Source organism: Mus caroli, unplaced genomic scaffold (genome assembly GCF_978045245.1).
Source record: "Mus caroli unplaced genomic scaffold, Mus_caroli_1 scaffold_8, whole genome shotgun sequence".
In the NCBI taxonomy this organism is placed as follows: domain Eukaryota; kingdom Metazoa; phylum Chordata; class Mammalia; order Rodentia; family Muridae; genus Mus; species Mus caroli.
Window position 1 is genome coordinate 66,226,129 of NW_028227263.1, and position 14,591 is coordinate 66,240,719.

A 14,591-nucleotide genomic window follows, 5' to 3' on the forward strand; every position below is an offset into this window, starting at 1 on the left:
GGCATTCCAGAGGACAGGAGACAGTAGTATGACAGTATGATAGTTGCTCAAATGATAAAGAGAGATTTGCCATATGCTCCAGCAAATCCATTTCTGGGATGTATCCAAGACAGCTGAAATCAAGACTTCAAATGTAATGGTTAATTAATTTATTTAAAACCCTAATTTATTTATTTTCTGTGTATGATTGTTTTGTTTGAATCTATGTATGTGCACCATGTACATGCCTGGTGCCAAACAAAGTATCAGATCCCTTGAGCCTGTGTTATAAATGGTTGTGAGTCACCACGTGGGTCTTAGGAATCAAAGTCAAGTCCTCTGCAGAGCTGCCAGTGCTCTTACCAGCTGAGCCATCTCTTTAGCCCTGTGATAGTTAACTTAGTTGTTAGTCACATTGGATTGGAGAGCGCCTTGGATACTAGTAAACTCTGAGCATGTCTGTAACAGTGTTTCCTGAGATCCTAAGGGATTTGGCCTAGTCTAGATTAACCAGCTTTGTAGACCAGGCTGACCTCAGACTCACAGAGATCCACCAGTCTCTGCCTCCTGAGTGGTGTGATTAAAGGTGTGTGCTACAGTGCCTGGCCCAGGAAGTTTTTTCTTAATTACCATATCATTTGCAGTGGGAAGACCCACTTTTAATCTCGATTTTTGAGGTGGGAAGTTAAGATTTAAATCTGGGCCAAACCTTTTGCAAGCAGCCTATATATATAAAGGACACAGAAGGAGGAAGCTTCTGCTCTTTACCTGCTTGATCTTGCTGGCAAGGTCATTCCCCACTGGAACAAGTTAGAGCTTGCTTCTTCAGGATTCTGGTGTGCACTGAAGACTAGCCGAGACATCCGGCCTTGTGGACTGAACAACTACTGTTTTTTTTGGATCTTCTGGTGGTGGGTAAGAGCCATGGTTGGATTAGCCTTTAAATCATTACATACATCCCTTTTAGATGTACATATAGACCATTACATACACCCCCTTTTTTTATACACACACATATCATTACAGATATATATCCTTACATAAACATTACATACATGTATGCATATATGTGTGTACATGTATATAATGTATAATATATAACTATTATATATACTGTATATACATAAATGTTACAGATATACATAAGTCATTACATAAACCCTCTTTATATATACATATAGATTCATTTTATAAATTCTGTTCCTCTAGAGAATCCTAATACAGTAGCCAAAAAGTAGAAGCAATCTAAATGTCCATCAAGAGATAAACATAAGCAAAATATAGTGTGTGTATATATGTATATGTATGTGTGTGTATACATTGCTCAGCTTTAAAGGAGAAGGAAATTCTTATGTTACTTGAATGAACCTTGAAGATGTTATGTTCCGTAAAATAACAACGACAAAAAATTTCACTTAGATGAAGAATCTAAAAGTCAGACTGTAGACAGTAGTTGATGGTATCTAAAAGGAAGGAGAAATCAGAAGGCAGTGTTAATTAATGGATAATTGCCTGTGTTATCAAATTGAAACCTTTCTGTGTTTGATGGTGCAATGATGCAGCTCTCTTGAACACTACACATTTCATTTGTTTGTTTATTTTTGGTGCGTGGTGCACATGTGAAGGCCACAGAGGCACTGTTGGAAGTTGGCTGCCTCTTGCCTTAGGTTTCAAAGGTTTAGTTCCAGGTATCAGGCTGGATCAACAAGTGCTTTTACCTGTTGACCTATCTTGCCTGCCCCACAGAACATTCTATAATGATAGTGATAGCTTGAAGCAGTACCAATCCCATTGGCCAAATGTCAAATAATTTGCAGGTCAAAATACTGTTATCCCTTGATGTGTATGAGAGATTGGTTTTGAGACACTCTGGATATACTTTAAGGATGTATGTAAAGGCCATATGTAAAATGGCCTCATTTGCTGGTGACAAGTTACTGAATTTTGATCATATTAAAATGTACATATATATGGCCTTAAATATACTAAATACACACACACACACACACACACAGCCTTATTTGCTGGATCTTCTGTCTCCTGAGTGTTCAGATTATAGGTGTACGCCATTGTGCCTTCTCTTCTCTTCTCTTCTCTTCTCTTCTCTTCTCTTCTCTTCTCTTCGTGTGTGTGTGGGGGGGCAGGGGGGGACTGAACCCAGGATCCTTGTACATGTTTGGTAACTCTTGCCTGTAACACATTATTGAAACATAACCTATTTGTAAAAGGCTGAGAATTACTTGACTACATTTTTACTGTAGATTTTTTTTTTAATGAGACAACCCTATTTAAAAACAAAAAAACAGTAATTGAGAAGAGTCTTGTAAAAAATGGGCTAAGACTCTGATAAGCATAACTAATTCAGGAATACATTGGACAGCTGTTTTGCTACTTTAAGTTACAGAATGTTGCAAGTCTTGTCCTAGTTTCTTTTGCTGTTGCTATGCTGAAATTCCTTGACAAAAGTACCTTCAGAGAGAAAGGGCGCACAGTCCATCATCTCAGGGAAATCAAGGCAGCCACAGTGAGGAAGCAGAGGGATGAGTGTGTGCAGCTTCCCAGCTCTCTCTTCACTCTGGGTCTCCAGCCCAGGGAATGTCCCACACAGGGTTAAGATGTATCTTCCCGTTTCAGTTGCTGTAATCAATGTTTTCTCACAGACACGTCTACAGGCTCATTTCCCAACTGATACTAGATTCTGTCAAGTTGATAATTAACCCTCACATCACTTTTTCTAGAAGATAAACTCTGTGTGTGTGTGTGTGTGTGTGTGTTCACTCTCTCTCTCTCACACACACACACACACACACACATACATACATATGCATTTAAAAGAACATATAATAAGAGTCCTATCTAAAGACTCTGTCCAGAAATCGTTTACTTAGTGTTTGGTGTCAAGAGAGCCCTTGTTTCTAGGGTCTCAGATAAGCTTTATGAGTAGTGTTCATGTGTGAGGCTCACTACTTTTGTCCCAGGGAAGGCCACCTGGTAAGAGGCTCACAGAGCTTGGCTGTGTTTTCAGGAACAACTTCCTAAAACCTCTACTTTTAGCAGAAAACTAGAGTAGACATCTGACTGTTACTTGACACCAAGTGTCTTAGAATAGTCATTTTGGCAGCCCACCTCTTGATATTCTGAAATAGCTGTCTTGTTACAACAAAAAGAATGAAAGAAACATTTGACCTAGAAAGAGGAGGTAGATCTATCCTAATTTTGATAGGTCTAAAAATTATTTCATTTATTTGAAAGAAAAGGATCCTCTACTCCACCCCAAACAACCTAGTCTCTCTATGCCATGTCTCTGTGTTAATAAAAGGTATATTTATTTATCTCTTATTTACTGACTTGATTTGACTTTAAGACAATCTATGTAACCTAGCCTGGAACTCACTGTGTAGGTTGGCCTTAAAGCCACAGAGATCTACCTGTCTCTGTTCCCAAGTTCTGTTGTGCCACCATGCTTGACTTATTTATTTTGTTGTTTTGTTTTTCAAGACAGGGTTTCTCTGTGTGGTTCTGGCTGTCCTGGAACTCCCTGTGTAGACCAGGCTGGCCTCAAATTCAGAGACCCACCTGCCTCTGCCTCCTGAGTGCTGAGATTAAAGGTGTGCACCACCACTACCTGGCCATACTTATTAAAATATGGTGTACATGTATAGTGTATGGTCATATGTGTGCTTAGTGGGTAAAAGTGCCTGCTGCCAAAACTGACAACTTGAATTTGATTCCCAGAACACATGTGGAAAGAGAGAACTGATTTTTACAGGTGTCTTTGGAGTGCCACACAGAACAACTAAACAAATAAATACTAAAAAGTCAAAGGGAATACGATAGCTCAGACTCAGCATTTGGGGGGTGGGGAAGCAGAGGTAAGCCAGTGAGTTCAAAGACATAGAGACCTTATCTCAAAAAAAAAAAAAAAAAAAAAATTAAGGGTAGAAGGGGAGACTTAAAAAGTATTTCCCTTTCTATCAAATGTGAGTAAAAGTTGGCCTGTTGTTTTTCCTAATATTCCTAAAAATGTTCTTTTCTATAGTTCTCAAAAAAAAGAAAAAAATGGTATTTTTGTTTGTTGCTTTCATTTCATTGACCTTCTTCCTTCCTTCCTTCCTTCCTTCCTTCCTTCCTTCCTTCCTTCCTTCCTTCCTTCTTCACTCGAAGAATTTAGACATTCTTTTTCTTTGTCAATTGGCCTAATTTTATAAGATTACCTCTTAGGACTCTGACTGAGGAGGCCAAGGCTGCAGAATCTTGATATCAAGGTCAATTTGAAAAATTTAGTGTGGCCCTGTCTCAAAATCAAAGTTTTAAAAGGGGTAAAAATGTAGCTTAGTGACAGAGCACTTACCTAGAGTATGTGAAGCCCTACAAAATTCAGTGTTACAGGATATTTGATCACACTGTGAACCCCAAGATTGTGTTGTTTACTGGAAAAACCTGTCTCTAGTAGTGGTGTGGTTCAGCCTTAGCACACACTTTAATCACAAACAATGAAGGTAACACACGCTAATTTGTAGAAGGAAGCACCATATTAAAGTGATGTCTAATTGAGTGGCAGACAAAGTGATGAAACAGAGAAAGATTTGACAGAATAAGATATGCTCAACTCTCATGAGGACAGAGAGAAAAGAGAGACTACTTAAGAGAGCAACACAGAGAGAAAGGAGGAAGGAGGCAGTTTTACCCAGAGAGTTTTCAGAGACAGGTAGAAGAGAGAACAAGCTAAACATAGACGAAGACAGAATGCACCAAAGAATGAGAAGGAGCCAGAAGATTAGAACAGATTGCTAGAGTTAGTTTGAGGCCGAGCAGAACAATTCAGTCAGAGGCAGGGAAAGGTCAGATTGAATCAGTCAGCTTGGAGAGGATTTTGAGTCAAATCAGCTGATTTGAACTAGACATACAGAGTTCAGAAAGAATAAGAAAGGGCGAGCTTATTCAACAGTAAGTCTCAGAGAATAAAAACCTGGCTAGAAGGTTCCAGAACTAGGCCTAGGTTAGCAGGAGACAGTTCTTGGAGTCAACAATTAATGCAGGCAAATAAAAGATAAATTTACACCTCAGTACCACCAAAAGTAAAAACTACCCCAGAATATCATGACCTGATGATATCATGATCTGTCCCTGATTTAAAATCTCAGTGTCAAGACGTAGTTCAAATGAGATTCCTTTAATCATTTATTCTTTTCATCGTTTGTTGTTGTTTTTTGTTGTTGTTGGGGTTTTTTTGTTTTTGTTTTTGTTTTTTTTTTTGAGATAGGGTTTCCCTGTGTAGACTGTGCTGATTTTGAGCTCACTATATAGCTCAGGCTGGCCTCAGACATCAGTGATCTCCCTGCCTCAGCCTCCCAAGTGCTGGAATTACAAGTGTGAGCTGCCATGCCTGGCTTGTGCTTGTTCAGTAAAGTTGGATGGACAGGTAATGAATTTCTTGTAAATTTGGACAGGTATTATACTTTAGTGTAACCTCATATTCTCTGTAAAACTGTACAGTTAAATGACCACTCTCTACCTGTCTCTGTTCCCAAGTTTTCCAGTTTGTTTGATTCACTACTTTTACTTTTTTTCTTTTTGAGACTGTGCCTCATTCTGTAGCATAATTTTCTTCACACATGAGCTGGGTTCCACACACCCTGTGTTTCATTACTTTACGTATGTGTGCATATATGCTCTGCACTCAACTTAGCATTTGCTTACTCATGTTCTTTTAAAATATCATAACTTTTATTTTTCCATATAAAAGATATTTTTAACCACTTCCCAAATTGTGCTTGTGATTGATACCTCATTTGTCTGAAACAAATTCCATTGGCCAAGCATGAAACATTCATAAGGGTTCTGAAATGCCACACTGTAGTGGACTGAAACATACTGACTGTGCTGAATTTTTTTGGCTTCATACTAGTACTTGGAAAAAAGAGGTCACTCTTAGAGATAGTGAATGATTCATTCTTTAGACTCTCCGTGTGTGTGCATGTGCGCGTGTGTGTGTACACGTATGTACCACCCTGCACATGTGACAGTCAGAGAACAGCCTTGGGTGTGAGTCTTCGCTCCTTCCTTGTTTGAGACGGAGTCTCTTCATTGTTGTCCACTCTCTATCCTAGGCTCGCTGACTCGCGGGCTTCCAGAGATTTCTCCTATCTTTGCTTACTATAGAAGCACCAAGATTACAGATACACACTATACATGTATTTTAGTTTCAAACTCAGGTCCTCACACTGAGTTTACCCACTGAGCCATCTCCCCAGACCTGATTTATTATTTTGAAACTAATAAGACAATTCCAGTTACTGAATTAAAAAATTATGACTCAATTTAAATATCACCATTTTCAGAAATGGACTTCTAGAACAGTGTAGTGTGACCCATCTAATATTATTAATCCTTCCTCCAAATATGTATATGGTATAAAACAAAAGTGTATTATAAAAGTAAAATGATAAACTGGGTATGGTAGTGTTTGCCTGTAATCCCAGCACTGGACACAGGAAGTTTGTGAGTTTGAGGTCAGCCAAGGTTATATAGTGAGACCTTGTGTATTAGTCAGGATTTATGTGTATATATGTGTGTGTGTGTGTGTGTGTGTGTGTGTGTGTGTGTGTGTGTATTTATTAGAATGACTTACTGACTGTGGTCCAGCTAATCCAACAATGGCTCTCTACCAACAGAAGCTCCAGGAAACCTAGTAGTTCTTCAGTCCATAAGGCTGGCTATCTCAGTTGATCTTTTTAGTGCACACTGGAATCCTGAAGATGTAAGCTCTAATGGCAGTAAAGGAACTGCCCAGCCAGTGAGAGCAAGTAAGGAAAGAGTGAGCTTCCCTTTTCACGTCCTTCGTATAGGTCGCCAGCAGAAGGGTTAGCTCAGATTCAAGGTGCATCTTCCAACCTCAGATCCAGATTAAAAGTAGCTTTTCCCATTTCAAATTACTTAATAAAGGAATCCCTTACAGGTGTGCCCAGCCATTTGAGTTTCATGAATTCCAGATGTAGTTAAGTTGATAACCAAGAATAGCCATCACAAGTCCATCCCTTACCCACTTGACATAATTATATCTCCTTGTGTCATGCTTAATTTCCAAATGAAAACAATAACCAGGTCATAATTACATATAACGACCCCACACACAATCACAAAATTCATTACATATTTAACCAAGTTATAATTACACCTAAAATGATAAAACTACTTCACATACAACCACAAACACTTCTTACTCATTCTTGTATTGCCATGAAGAGACACCAGGGAGGCTTGCTTACAGTCTCAGAGATTTAGTCCACTGTCAGTATAGTAGGGAGCATAGCAGCACACAGGCAGACATGGTCCTGGAGAAGGAGCTAAGAGCTCTACATTGGATCCTCAGGCGGCAGGAACCTGTATCCTCTAACAAGGCCTCGCCCCCTAATCCTTCTAATTCTATCAGAGTCCCTCCCTGGTGATATATATGAGCCTGTGGGAGCCATTCTTAGTTAAGCCACCACACCTCGTATCAGGAGAAAACGGGCCTGTAAAGTGGTTAAGTGAGTAGAGGGGCTTCCTCTACAAGCCGAGGACCAGGACCCATCACTGGAACCAGAAGAAAGATGGACACAGAGTTGTCCTATGACCGCCATATCTGAGTGACAGGTGTGCTCCTCCCCGTGCACACACACACATGCACACATACACACTAATAGTACATTTTGTTTTAAATCCAAATTGAGTGGGAAAGAGGATTTATAATTCATCTGAAATAACTTTTTAAAAACTCTATAGATATAGCTGTCTGTCTTTAGCTCAGTGGTTTCAAGGTGGCTTGAGCTGCGCTTTATCTGGGTGAAAGCGAACCAGTGCAGCAAGTGTTACACAGGGATATAAATGTGTGTGGCAGTCTGCCGTGGACTGGGGGCGACTGGAGCATGGCTCTGGCTGGTCAGCCTTTGCACTCGCCGTGGGAGGCCTGTCTTTACTGGACCTTTAGTTTTGCACAGAGAATTCACGTCCTGGCTGTCCCCCGGGTTCCTAGTTTGCTTTGATCATCACTCCCCTCTCACTCCCTATGTGCCCTCCAAGCCTAGGCCAGGCTGTGCTGATTTTAGCATCTGTTGAAGAAAAGAGGAAACCAGGCCATTTTGCTATTCAAGTAAATCTCTAGTTAAAAAATGTGTGTTTTAAATGTCACCAGATGTAAATGTTAAAGCAATCTGTTGACAGGAGGAGAAAGGGGGGGGCAGCAAAAGTGTGTTACTCTGGGCACATCTGGAATGATGTAGTGGTTTAAGTCTTTTACCTCCTCAGTAAATATGCTGAATGATACTAAATACCTAACTCCATTAACGGTTGCCCTCTTCCTTTTTAGGATCATGGCTGCTGTTCCTCTGAACAATCTACAAGAACAACTACAGCGACACTCAGCCAGAAAACTTAATAATCAACCCAGCCTTTCAAAACCAAAATCTTTGTAAGTATGTTTATTCTCATGTAGAAGACAGCTCCGGTGTCATACAAATGGAGCTCTCGCCTTTCACCTCTGTGGAGTCTGGGATAGGGTCCCATGCATAGCCCCTGCTGACTTTGAGCTCACTCCAGTCCACACTGCCCAGCCTCACACTTGCCACAGTCCTCCCTCAGCCGTGTCTGTGCTCAGATCACCACCACACCAGGCTTCCTCCAGCTCTCTCATTTCACAGAGGAAATGAGGAGCCCAGTGGTTTTCCCTGTTGCAAGTTAATAGTAGAGCCTGTGCTAGCAGAGCTGAGTGTGATTGTTCTAGCTTTACACAGGTCCTGGCACATACTTGTTCAGTAAAGTTGGATGACCAAGTAATGAATTTTCTTGTAAATTTGGACAGATATTATACTTTAGTGTAACCTCATATTCTCTGTAAAACTGTATAGTTAAATGACCACTCTCTAGTTCTTGTGTCTCCTGCAAGCTAAGCCCCAAGTTCCTAAGATATCTAATAATACACTGTACTTAGGTTGTGCCCTTACCAGATAGCAAGCACTGCTCCATGCATGTAGATTTAAAGTTACTTCAACATCGCTGGGGACCTTCAGTCACTAATGTCAGCAGACAGCCTCTGCCTCATGTGTCCTTCAGATCTCAGCAGCTTTTCTAAAACTCCTTTCTCCCGTAAAAATTTTTTGTCACAGTAGCAAATTCCACTCTGAGTCTGTCTGTCTGTCTGTCTATCTCAACACATCCTGTCTTTTCCTTCTGAAGGGACTATTAAGGACCTCCAGCCTGAGAAATAAAGTGTAGGAGTGGCCTAGGAACTCTCAGCCCAGTAACTAGCCTCTGAATGGAGGATCAGAGGGACCAAAGGTATTTAAGTACCTGGTGAATTTTCAAAAACACAGAGTGAGACAGATTCTATGCTCAATACAATTAATATGACTTGCACTTGAAATGTTTTATAGGAGAATGAGTTTGTTAAAATGGAAATGAATCCATCAGGGCCTGGGATTGTAGGTTATGATAGAATGCTTGCTTAGCAAAAATGAGGCCCTGGGTTCAGTCCTCAGCATCAGAAACAAATGAATTCACTAACTCAGTTTTTCCATTATTTTTCAGAGGTTTTACTTTTAAAAAGAAAACATCAGAGGGTGATGTGTCTGTCACTAGTGTGTCCGTAGTAAAAACACCTGCGTTGAGTGATAAAGATGTGAACGTGTCTGAAGCCTTTTCATTCACTGAGTCTCCACTCCACAAACCAAAGCAGCAGGCAAAGATTGAAGGCTTCTTTAAACATTTCCCTGGAAGGCAGCAAAGCGCGGGGACATGCTCTGAGCCGTCACTGCCGGCCATGGGACAGCCTGCTCAGGACACCTCGTGTACTACCCCCAAAACCCCCGCTGTGAAGAAACTGCCTGTGGCTGTTTTCAAGAAATTAGAATTCAGTTCTTCTGCAGACTCCCTCAGTGACTGGGCTGATATGGATGACTTTGATATGTCAGCATCAGATGCGTTTGCTTCACTGGCTGAAAATCCTGCCACAAGAGTAAGAACCGCTCAGAAAATGAAAAAGACTAAGAGAAACTTCTTTAAGCCACCACCTCATAAAGCCAATGCAGTAGAGACTGACTCGACTCCTCCCTCCCCCGAATGCCTGCAAGTGGATTTAACGAAGGAACCGGAAGAGGAGGAGGCGGAGGGGGCCGTCTGCCTGAGCAGGGACGTGATCTGCCTTGACAATGACTCTGCTTCTGAAGAGCTCCCGGAGAAAGGCCCGCAGGAAAGTCAGCCTTTGAAAGCTCACATGGGCGCTGAAAGAGGTAGCCGTCCGTCATCTCACCTTCGTTTCAGTGCTTTCTAGTCTAAAGCTGAGCACTGGGAGCAGCGGTACACAGGACAGTTGTGTCCTTGAGGGTCTTACTCTCTGCTCTGCTGGGCTTAGTTCTGTGACTTTAGACATGAAGAAGGTAGGTCCGCAGAGGTTGAGGTGGGTGTCTACTGATAGGGTTGGAAAGGGAGACAAGCCTTCCCATGTGTAATGTCTTAATGGCTTACCACCACAGAGTGCACATGCGGTCCTGACGCTAACACCTGGTCATCCTGTTGACTGCAGTCGCGTGTCACTTAGTAACAAGGATGTGTTCTGAGAGCACTACATCATGAGTCCCTGTCAGGCAAACGTAGTGCACTTGCTTAACCAGATGGCAGAGCTGATTGCACACCTCGGCTAGATGGCTTGCCTCCTGCCTGGAGGCTCCAAACCACACATCTGGGAGGACTGTAGGTGTCTGCAGTACAATGAAATACATTTGTGTCCACATAGTTCTAGATATATAAAAGGTACAGTAAATATAAATAATGATTTTTTTCAAGAATTTTGTGTACTGACCAAAGTACACGAATGGAGCTGGTGCACCTAGAAGTTTCTCTTGAGTGAGTGGGAAGTGACGGGAGGCTCGGGGTGCTGCTAGCCATTTCAGTATGGGATCCATACTTCACTTAGCCCGGAGCAGTCTCATAATAAGAGTACCTTCCTCAGGAATTACTTTTAGTTCATTGTAATTTTTAATTCTTTAATTCTTTTAACAACACTTAGCTTAAGCCATAGAAAGCATTGGTTGTACAGTCATGTAAAATGTTTTATTTTATGTTGTACTGGTTAGTTTTATGTCAACTTACACAAGCTAAAGTTATTTGTGGAAAGGGATTCTCAATTGAAAAAATTCCCCCACCAGACTGGCTTGTGGTACGTTTTCTTGATTGTTGGCTAACTTAAGAGGGCCCAGCTCACTAAGCAGTGCCACAACTGGGCTGATGGTGCTGGGTGCTGTAAGAAAAGAAGATGAGCAAGCTGATAAACAGTGCTCAGTGGCCTCTGCAACAATTCTTGCCTCCAGGTTCCTTCCCTGAGTTTCTGCTCTGACTCACCTGGAGGGTGGACTTCGAGTTAAACGATGAGAACCCTTTCCTCACTAAGTCACTTTTGATCATAGTGTTTCATCAAAGTAGTAAAAACCCTACGATGCATGTACATGAGTACATGTGCACATATGCACACACCCCACCCTACCCCATGTGTGTGCTTTATGCCTTCAAAGGCCAGAAGTCATCAGAGTCCTTGGAATTGGAGTTACAGATAGTTGTAAGCCATCGTGTTGGTGCTGGGAATTCAGTCCAGGACCTCTACATGAGTAGTAGGGGCTCTTAAAGTGCTAAGCCATCTGTCTAGCCCCTGGTCTTAAATTCTTGATACTCCTGCCTCAGTCTCCTGAGTGCAGAAATTAAGATTAGAAGCTACTACACCCAGTTCACCCTTTTCTTTTCCTTTATCCCTTCCCCTTCTTTTCTTCCCTCACCCATTACCTTCCCTCCTTTCTTTTTTTTGGCAGGGCGGGGGGTTCCGAGACAGGGTTTCTCTGAATAGCCCTGGCTGTCCTGGAACTCACTCTGTTTTTTGTTTTTTGAGACAGGGTTTCTCTGTGTAGCCTTGGCTGTCCTGGAACTCACTCTGTAGACCAGGCTGGCCTCGAACTCAGAAATCCTCCTGCCTCTGCCTCCCAAGTGCTGGGATTAAAGGCGTGCGCCACTACGCCCGGCTTGGAACTCACTCTGTAGAGCAGGCTGGCCTCGAACTCAGAAATCTGCCTGCCTCTGCCTCCCAAGTGCTAGGATTAAAGGCATGCGCCACCACTTGCCGGCCCTTCCCTCTTTTCTTTTATCTTTCCTTTCTTTATTAATGTTCTTTAAAACTAAGACATGAACATTAGCTTAACACACAGTCAGGATTTTGAGCATCACTGTCTTCTATAATCGCGTCTCTTCCCCCGCGTAGGCCTTTGGGGACGAGAGCTGAAAATAATTCCTTATCTTCCGTGCATTCCTCTTTTGTTTGATTATTTGTTTCATTTATTTCACTTTATGCACAGTGCTGCTTTGCCTGTATGCATGTCTGTGTGAGGGTGTCAGAAGCCCTGAAATTAGAGTTACAGACAGGTGTGAGCTGCCATATGGGTTCAGGGAATTGAACCTGGGACATCTGGAAGAACAACCACTTAACCACTGAGCCATCTTTTCAGCCCTTTTGTTTGTTTTCTTTTTTCTTTCTGATTTTTTGAGACAGGGTTTCTCTGTGTAGCTCTGGCTGTCCTGGAACTCATTCTGTAGATCAGGCTGGCCTTGAACTGAGAGGTCCGCCTGCTCTGCTGAGATTTAAAGGTATGGCCCTCTACTGCTGGCTTTAAAACATTTTTTAAATTTGTTCAGTGGCCCTGATCTGGACTCAAAGCCTTACCCCCTCTTTCCTTGTTTTTTAGGAATTGAACCGTAGGCCATGCACACTAGACAGACACTATCATTGAATTATAGCTTCAGCCTTTTAGTTATTGTTTATTTTGTGACAGGATCTTACCAAATTGTCCACATATACTTTAAGCTTGCAGTCTTCCTACCTTAGCCTTCTGGGTAGCTGCTTCAGCCTCCTTAATTGCTCAGAGTACAGATACGTACCACATCCAGAGTCTATAAAGTTTTTGAACATCCAGGTCTACTAAAATTGCTACACAATGAGAGATGGCTGAAAAACAAAAAACAGTAACAACAACCAGCAAATAATAAACCAGCAAGCTGTTGTTTAGTCTATTATGTTGCTGTTTCTCAAGAGAATAGTAGGCGGATGGTAAAAAGTAAACCCAGAGAGCACCAGGAGAGACGGTGGTACAGCTAGGACAGTTGTGTGCTAGAGGAGGTTGTTGGTCTGTATAGTAGCAGTGTGTATGCCGGCTGTGTGACACATCTGTGATCCTGGCATCAAGAGGTGGAGGCAGGAAGATAGAGTTAAAAGTCTGTCTCAAACCAAACAGAAAGAAAACAGACCCACCATGTTTGTGCTATTAGGCTTCCCTGCTGCATATTACTCTAATTTAAATGTGAGTAGAAAACAAAAGAACCAAAACAGGAGTTTCATAATTTAACTAGAGCTAGGTTGAATTCCCTAAGCAAATCTTTGGCTCTAGTCCAGCTTCAGCTTTCTAACAGTTGTGTCACTTCTTTGTGAAGAAATCAGCCAACACTAACCTGCACGAGGCTCCCATAGGAAGTGTTCTGCCCACAAACCACTCACTCACAGGGACTCATGCCCATTCTGTCTTATTGATTATTAAAATAATCTGTGTTTTTCAACCGTTTTTCTGTAGGTGACAGTGAAAAGAAGAGCCATGAAGACAAAGATGTGTTCCATTCAGTTCAGAACACTCTATACTTTGAACACAATGATAATGATTATGATATAGATTTTGTTCCACCTTCTCCAGAAGAAATCATCTCCACTGCTTCTTCCTCGTTGAAATGTTCCAGGTAAAAATAATCAATAATCAATATTCTTGTTTGTTTCCAAGGTGCTTTATGTAATGTAGCTTAGCTAGAGAATATCATTTCTATATAAGTATTCTTTGTGGTTCTGTAATTTATTTTGTATTCAAATGAAAGCATCCCCCCAAAAAATTGTTACTTATTTATTTGGTTGTTTAGGAACTATTCTTAGTTGGGTTTAGTGGCTCATGCTTTGAGTTCCATCCAGCACTGGGGAGGCAGTACAGGCAGATCTGAGGCCAGCTTGGTCTTCCAAGTGAGAATGTGTCTTTAAAAAAACAAAAACCAAAAACCTCTTACTATGTACCTGAAGCTGACCTTCAATTCAGGATCCTCCTGCCTTAGTCTGCCGAGTGCCAGGGTTACTTTTGGGAACTACCACACTTGGGGGAAGGGAGGTTTGTGCCCTGGTTTGTGCTTTAACAGCTGTATTGTGGTGTTTGGAGAAGTGGTGGGGGTCGAAGTGTGATTCCTATTTTGATAAACTTATGAAAGAGGTAGTAATATGTGGCTAAGATCCATGTGGTGTTCTTTCCTCAGCCTGATGTTTTCATGTTGACTGCCTAGCTTTGTTCTTTATTAAACATGTTTGCTGCACAAATGACGTTGTAGCCACCTTAACTAGGATTTTAAATAAGAGGGAAGAAGTATTTTTAGTTCCAAGATTCTAACAAACTGTTTTCTTGTCCTTGTTTGGTTTTCGTCTTCCTCTCCATCTGCTCGATCATCGTGTTGTAATTGATACACCTGTAATTTCAGATTCTTTCTCTAACATTATTCTCCATAGTGCTACATTTAAA

At 41.5% G+C, this 14,591-nt stretch overlaps 1 protein-coding gene across 1 annotated transcript in view; it reads left to right on the plus strand.

Moving 5' to 3' along the window:
• The window catches only part of Blm (BLM RecQ like helicase), an 80,148-nt gene that overhangs the window by 11,536 nt on the left and 54,021 nt on the right, over positions 1-14,591 (plus strand). Inside the window, exons 2-4 of the mRNA XM_021167779.2 lie at positions 8,327-8,428; positions 9,544-10,244; positions 13,617-13,776. Of these exons, the coding sequence (XP_021023438.1) occupies positions 8,331-8,428; positions 9,544-10,244; positions 13,617-13,776 (959 nt within the window). The 5' untranslated portion in view covers positions 8,327-8,330. The remainder of the gene's footprint in view (positions 1-8,326; positions 8,429-9,543; positions 10,245-13,616; positions 13,777-14,591) is intronic.